Source organism: Myotis lucifugus, unplaced genomic scaffold, assembly GCF_000147115.1.
Source record: "Myotis lucifugus unplaced genomic scaffold, Myoluc2.0 scaffold_244, whole genome shotgun sequence".
NCBI lineage: Eukaryota > Metazoa > Chordata > Mammalia > Chiroptera > Vespertilionidae > Myotis > Myotis lucifugus.
In genome coordinates this window covers 1214239-1221561 of record NW_005871292.1, presented here as the reverse complement: position 1 = coordinate 1221561, position 7323 = coordinate 1214239, and the positions used below count along the sequence as shown (strand labels likewise).

Sequence of the window (7323 nt, the reverse complement as noted above, 5' to 3'; positions counted from 1 at the left end):
TTCTCTGTTGACATACTCCATTAAATGTCCTGATTCTTTATGTTGACTTCCTGGGATCTTTGAACATGAAACAGAAAATGATTATTATTCAGAAACATTCATTAAATGCTTACTTTGTTCCAGGGTTAGTGCTTCACACATTATGTGCATCTTTTCACTGAATACTACTCATAACCCTCTGAAATAGGAACTCTCCTGCTCCAGAAACCTATTTTACAGATGCAGAACCAAGAAGGGAATATTCTATTACTAGTGGCTGCTATCCTGTACTGGTATTATGTGAGTTTGAAAACATTACTTTTCCATTTGGACTTAGTATTCTCATCTAAAGTGTGGACCACAATGCTACCTCTTGGAATGAATCTGGGTCAAGGCATATGTAGTAAAATGAAGTTCTCCATTTTCTGAAGGAGATGTCTGGTTTATTAGAGAAAGCTTCCTTAACAAACCTATTTAAAATTTCAGTGTTTTACTTGTTTATTGTGTGCCCCCATCCTCAAAATATAAGCTCTATTAGGAAAGATATTTTTGTTTGTTTTGTATTCTGCTTGTCCCCAGTGCCTAGAAGAGTGACTCGCACAGTAATAATATTTGCTAAGTGAATAAAGTTGTGCCTGAAAGAGATTAATAGGTAGCTGGCACTAATGAGTACTCAGAGTGAAAAAGCCTAACTCCAGACTTGTCTTCCAATTAGGGGCAAGAAGGACACGGTTAAATAATTACTGTTAATACCTAAATGGCTTTTATTAAAAGCTACTAACACTTTAAGTTCCAAAAAGCCTCGCGATGCCCTGGTCCTTTATCTCCCACCGTGCCTCGCGCGGCGCAGGCGCTGTTACTACGGCTGAGTCTCGGGAGCCAGAACTACACCTCCCAGAAAGCGTGCCGGGATGTCGTTGGTTTGTTTCCGGAAATGGGTCCCTAGCAAGGTGGGACTTAGGGCTGAGAGCTGTCAATTGGTCAAGGTACGAGATCGACGGTTATACTGACTAATGGGAACAAGCGACTGCCGATGGGGCCCCACCAAAGGGGAGCAAGAGGTGCTGGCGGCGGCGGCAGTCGTAGACCGACGCTGCTCAGGGCAGAAGACCTCCCGCGTACGAAGCTTATCTTTGACGGTCTCCGTCTGCCTCTGCCCTTGACTTGTGACGCTAGGCCCTTTTGGGCTCCTCTGACTCAACTAGCCAGACTCCAGACCCAAACCATGTTCCCGGTGAAGGTGAAAGTGGAGAAATCAGGTGAGGTTTCGAGGTCGGGGGCCTGTAGAGGGAGGAGCACGGGACTGATCTGGGTATGCGAGTCCCGATAGACAGGGTTATCGCGATAAGGTAGACTGAGACTTCTCCCTGCAGCCCTTCTGCCTATCGCTGTCAGGCATTGAGCGATTCCTGCCGCCTGCATACCTTACCAGTCTGCTCGAGATTGCTTTGAGATTGAGTGGTGGTGGCTCAGGCAGTGTGGTGCCGCAAGGCATGGGGATTCCCAGCCCCATGACCGCGAGAAAGACTACTTGGCTGTGTCTCAGTTTTTCCATTTCCAGCAATAGTTATGAATCAAGCATTGTACTGAGTGCCTGAAGTACAAGGTGGTTTTTAATCCTTGAAGTCACTGTATCCCAATAATCCTAGAAGTCAGAAATGTGGTAGATGGGAAAACAAGCTGAGAGAGAAGGATTCATTTTGGGTTGGGACCGAGTTTATGGGAACCCAGGACTGGTAGGTTAAGGGAGGTGGGAGAGGCACAGAATCCAGACAAAATATAATAGTAAAATGATGTACGATGTTAGATGGCATACGTGGAATAAAATGAAACAGGAGAGCAAATGTGAGATCAGGAGTGAGGTAAGGTTAGGGAGAGAGCCATGAGGATATGTGAGCCAACAGCGAATAAGACGAAGGACATAGCTTTGAAAAAGCCTTGTCTGGCCTGTTCAAGGACCAGCCGGGAGGCCAGTGTGGTTGGAACAGACTGAGGTAGAGAGTGTGAGGAGATGGATGCAAAGTGGGGAGGAGAGAGGGACCAATCTTGTGGACCCAGGTTAGGACTTAGGTTTTGCTGTGAGGGAAATGGAGAACCAAGGGAGGGTTTTGAATTGAGGAGTGAGTTAATAAAGATGCCTTTCAATGCCAAAAAAAATTGTGGATGGAAAAGTGTAGGGGGCCTGACCACAATGATGATGTGGGCACTGCAGAGTTGTGCAGGGTTCTAAGGGGGAGTATCGGGGTCAGGATTGATTTTAGGAAGATCTCTCTGGCCACCTTGTGGAGGGTGGATCAGAAGGTGAGACTGAGGTTGGGAACCCAAGGGAAGGAACGAAAAGGACCAGGGTGGGCAGGGTAGGGTTGGGATAGGTGGTAGAAAAGGAGGCCAAGTGGACAAGAGTTGGTGGTTTGGAATGGAGGGGAGAGAGAGGTGTCCATGTTGAGGCCCAGGGAGGGGTTGGGGGACAGCAGAGCTATCCTTAAGATGGGGGCCCAGGAAAGAGGGTAAGTTTAGAGAAACACTGAGGCCAATGATAATGTGGGAGCCAATAGGTAGAAGAACCAGGGGGGGGGTGTCCAGGAGTCCATGGGATCCCAAGATCTGAGGTTCAGAAGAGAAGTGGGGGCTAGGGAAAAAGATGTGGGCATGATCCATACCTTGTCTCCTGAATAAGGCTTTTTGCTAGAATCTCAGCTGCCCCAATCCACACCCCTACCCTGTCTCTGAGTGATGTCAGGAATCCGTGCATCTTCTGGTCTCCTCAGGAAGTCCCAGGGCTGGCCAAAGCATATCCCCAAGTGTCCTTCCAGGCTCTGAGCACTGTGCCAAAGCACCTACTAGCTGGAAGAGGAGAGCAAACACCTCACAGGGTGAGAAGAGAATATTTATAATATCATTACCTCCTTAAGTTCTATGATGAACAGAGGCAAAGACACAGGCTGCAGGGCCAGGCAGGGCCTGGTGATATGCAGGAAGGTGGGCCCAGATCTCATTTCCTGTGTGTGTGTGTTGGAGGGGGGGGGGGGGGGGGGGGCAAAAATGGGTCTCTTGGGTGAAATCTCCCAAATAAATGTGAGTTCATTCAGATTTAATATAACTCCACTGCCTTATCCAAACAAAGCTTATCTGGGCACTAGATACCGCACCCCGTTTGAGTCCCTGCCATATAATTTCAGCTGTGGAGCCAGATGGCCTGCATGCAAATCCTTATTCCCTAGCTGTGTGACTTTGGGGAACTACCTAACATCTATGTGCCTCAGTTTCATGATCTGTAAAATGGGTAAAAATCATATGTACCTACCAGGGTTATTGTGAGAATTCAACGGGTTAATATGTGTGATATGCTTGAAACAGTGCTTGGCACATAATAAGCACTCTGTACATGTTACTTATTATTGCATTCTGCTAAGAGATTCATATACAACATAGGTCAATTTAAGTCTCAGAACAGTCCTAACAAATAGGTATCATTTGGAGACCTATTTTCAAGAGGAAACAGGCTCAGTGAGGTAAGATGACTTGTCTTAGGTGGGACAGCCCAGGAGCCCAGAGCTCTTACTCATCATTTCAGTAGTCTGCCCTCACATCCTCTCAGCACACCTGAGCCTCGCCATAGGTTTGACTATGCATGCCCTTCCCCAGCCCAGTTGGCTTCCCACCTGCCTTGGGCCTGGGAACTGACTCTTGCTTGGTACCCTCTTCCCCAGAGTTGGAGATGGCCAAGGCCCGGAACCAACTGGATGCCGTTCTACAGTGTCTGCTGGAGAAGAGTCACATGGACAGGTTGGGACCTGGGCCAGCCTGAGGTCAGAGGGGGTTGGGCCCTCTAGTCCTGGGTGGGTCTAGGTGGGACCCCAGAACCTGGCTTAGGGAGGAAGGGGCCCAATGGAGAGGCCACTCATTGCCTTGCCACTCTGGGCCCTTGGAACCCTGAGTCCACAGTTATCTTCTGCTACCAGGGAGCGTCTGGATGAGGAAGCCAGGAAGACCCCCTCAGACACCCACAGCAAGTAAGTTTTACTGGTGGGATCTGTATCGGAGGGTTTGTGGTGAATTACTTCCCTCACCCAAGCCCTGACCACTCTGTCCCCTGCTTCCTCTACCACAGTTTGAACCACTCTATGTGCACAAAGACCCTGGGGCAGCAGAAGCTTAGGTCCCGTCATACTTGGCAACTAGAGCCCCAGGGGCTTGGGTGGGACACAACGCCTACAGAGTTAGTGGGGTACATGTGGGCATCTCAGGCTTGATCTCAGGATCCATAGGGTGTCTTTTGGGAGATTTTGAGCAGGCATTTGTTCAAGGGTGAGCTTGCTCATGCCCTGTCTCTTCCCACAGGGATTGCTCCATTGTGGCCACTGGCAAACGGTAAGGTGGCGGGGGTTTCAGCCAAGTGAAAAGAAGTCCTCAGCGCTGGTCCTGATGTTCTCTCAACTCACGCAGGCCATCTGCCCGCTTCCCCCACCAGCGGAGGAAGAAGAGAAGGGAGATGGATGATGGGCTGGCCGAAGGAGGGCCACAACGGTCTAGTGAGTAGGTGGTAGCCCTAGAGGGCGGTCAGTGATAGGGGACTATATAAGCATGTTCACATACCTCCCGCTCCCACTTTCCTAGACACGTATGTGATTAAGCTGTTTGACCGGAGTGTGGACTTAGCTCAGTTCAGCGAGAACACACCGCTGTACCCAATCTGCCGGGCCTGGATGCGCAACAGCCCCACAGTGCGTGAGCACGAACGCTCACCCAGCTCACCGTTGCCCCCACTGCCCGAGGATGAGGAGGTAGGATGGGTGGTAGGCCCCTGCCCAACAGCCAGGGAGGGAGTGGGTAGATGGTCACAAGGTACCCTCCTCAAAGCTATTTGGGATAGACAGGCAGTTTTCTGTGTCCCTTAAATGTCTCCTGGATCCATTGAGGCACACAGATATGAACCCTTATACTAGGAGTATGAATGGAGCTCTCCAGAGCAGACACACATGGCTACCTGTACTGGGAGAAAGAGGGGACAGGGTTCACCTGGGCAGATATGTGTGACCTCTAAGATTGGGATCCCCAAGAGCTGGGGGGTGGAAAGGGGTCCTTAGTGTAAACAGGTATAGCCACGTGATCTAAAGGAGCAGATGGGGATGCCCTAGGGCCGTGGTCGGCAAACTGCGGCTTGCTAGCCACATGCGGCTCTTTGGCCCCTTGAGTGTGGCTCTTCCGCAAAATACCACGTGCGGGCGCGCGTACAGTGTGATTGAAACTTCATGGCCCATGCGCAGAAATCGGTTTTTGGCCTGGGCGAGTCTATTTTGAAGAAGTACTGTTGATATTTTGACTCTGTCGACTAATGAGTTTGCCGACCACTGCCCTAGGGTATGCAGGCATAGATGGCAATCTCTCAACTGGTCGGGTAAGGTCCCCATTCTTCAGACATGACTCCCAAGTACAGGTCCCAGAGGAGACCCTCATGTTTGTTGTCACTGGAAAAGGAAGGAGGGGTAAAATGTGTACCCCTGGCCCTCATCTCTGACTCTTGGACCTGTTATGGGGCTCCTGTGTCTCCAGGGTTCAGAGGTCACCACCAGCAAGAGTCGTGATGTGTACAAGTTGCCTCCTCCCACAGCCCCTGGGCCACCTGGAGATGCCTGCAGATCCCGAATTCCATCCCCACTGCAGCCTGAGACACAGGGTACCCCTGAGGATGAGGTGGGTCTGCAAAGTTTGCCTGGGGCTATGGGACATATGTTGTGGGGCTTGGGCATGGCCACCGAGCCTGGCTTCTCTGTCCACACAGGCCTCTGAGCCCTCACCCTCACCTTCCACACTCATCTACCGCAACATGCAGCGCTGGAAACGCATCCGCCAGAGGTAAGCATCCCCAACCTGCTTGCTCCTCTATGGCTTCTGCCCCAACTGCTGAGCCCTCCCTCTGCTTTCCCTCTCCCACTGCAGGTGGAAGGAGGCATCTCATCGGAACCAGCTTCGTTACTCAGAAAGCATGAAGATCCTACGGGAGATGTATGAGCGACAGTGATGTTCCCCTGACCTCAATAAACATTTCCCCTCTTTACACTGGCCTCTGATTGCTCCAGCCTATCCTTCCAGGCCCAGACATAAAGCAGATGGCACAGTTCTAGCACATTTATTGAGGAGTGAGGGGATAGGGCAGCAGGGAATTTAGGGAGGGAGAAAAATTGTGGGGAATCAAAATCTAAGAAAGTGGCTTTAGGCTGGGTCTTGGAGAATAAGGGGTAGAGTCTGGAAGGTGGATTGATTGCCTGTGATTAGAGACTTAGGGGTCAAGACAAAGTGACTGGGGTGTCCTTGGTGAAGTTGGAGGAGGGTTAGGACATTCTGCAGAGCCTGGGGAAATGAGCAGGATATCTACATTTTGAGGGTCCTGGTTGGTCTAGAATGGGTTTTCCAAGGGCGGGGGTCTGAAAAGGGATTCAAGAGTCTGAAGGTGGCTGGCTGAGGTTTCATGTCAGAAGATGAGAAGAGGGGTGGGGGTGGACTGTCTGGTTAGAATGAGGGGAAGACCAGGCTTGGGTGATCTGGTGTGGGAAGTCTGCAGAGTCTGGGGCTTTGTGGGGCGGGGCGGGGCGGGGGGGAGGGGAGGGTTATGCTTAATTGGCCTATGGTGGGAACAGGGCTGTCTATATCATAATCAGGTGTCAGAGCGATTATTTTCATAATAAGAAGGAAATAGGTTTTGAGTGGGTTTACAAGCCAAGAAATGGGTTAGTGGGGATGGGCTTGTAGGGTCTGGAAGCTAGGAAGGTGTTGGGGTTTGAAAACGAGGGTGTGTGAGAGTGAGATCAGGGCTGAGTCTAGGTTGGAAGGATTCGGGCTGGACCCCAGATGGGGTGTAGCGGTGGTGGTCTTGGCGAGCTCGGTACATCTGGCTGGGCGGAGTCAGGTCGGCTTTAAAAGAGGTGGCCTGCGGCGGTCCCCAGGCTTCAGGTGTGCCCAGACCCCAACTTGGCAGCAGCCTGTGGTTGCGGCAGTGGGGCCTGGGCCAGCACGGGCGCGGCCTGGATGGACAGAACGCCCTCAGGGGACAACGCTGATGTCACGGCGGCAGGGTCCACACCAGGCGGCAAACGGTAGCGGCGGTGGAACTCTCGAGCCACGTATCCGTGCTCATCCTGGAAACGGAGAGGCTTGAGAGGCCCACCCTCCCCTGTGGCTGCCCCGCTCCCCTAGGCCTGCCACCAGCGGGCTCACCGGGCGCTGCCCAACAGCGGGCTCACCGGGCGGCTCCTCATGGCGAGCGTGCACCTCACATGTTCACCAACTACCTTGACAGGAATTACCTCTGGGGAGGAGTGCTTCACATCAGCAGCACCGAAGAAA

General features: G+C 51.7%; 1 protein-coding gene across 10 annotated transcripts; it reads left to right on the top strand.

Moving 5' to 3' along the window:
• Positions 1–300: 300 nt before the first annotated feature.
• On the top strand, positions 301–6044 carry LIN37 (lin-37 DREAM MuvB core complex component). Of its 10 annotated transcripts, none has more exons than XM_014464259.2 (10): positions 303–1238; positions 2748–2852; positions 3690–3765; positions 3942–3992; positions 4321–4350; positions 4426–4511; positions 4597–4763; positions 5591–5673; positions 5762–5835; positions 5920–6044. In XM_014464259.2, the coding sequence occupies exons 1-10, from the start codon at positions 1013–1015 to the stop codon at positions 5967–5969; spliced, it is 948 nt and encodes a 315-aa protein (XP_014319745.1). In that variant the 5' UTR covers positions 303–1012; the 3' UTR covers positions 5970–6044. The 10 variants fall into 10 exon arrangements, with proteins under 10 accessions (XP_006098719.1, XP_023618110.1, XP_006098716.1 ...); XM_006098655.3 differs by having other exon boundaries at positions 312–1238; positions 5533–5673; XM_006098654.3 differs by having other exon boundaries at positions 302–1238; positions 5591–5835.
• Positions 6045–7323: the final 1279 nt, after the last annotated feature.

What these genes read in the sequence shown, in the direction of transcription:
- LIN37 (XM_006098654.3), top strand. Translation starts at nt 1,013, where the DNA reads ATGGGGCCCCACCAAAGGGGAGCAAGAGGTGCTGGCGGCGGCGGCAGT. An exon ending in GAGAAGAGTCACATGGACAG is followed by an intron (nt 3,766 to 3,941) that starts GTTGGGACCTGG and finishes TTCTGCTACCAG; the next exon opens with GGAGCGTCTGGATGAGGAAG. An exon ending in CACTGCCCGAGGATGAGGAG is followed by an intron (nt 4,764 to 5,590) that starts GTAGGATGGGTG and finishes CTCCTCCCACAG; the next exon opens with CCCCTGGGCCACCTGGAGAT.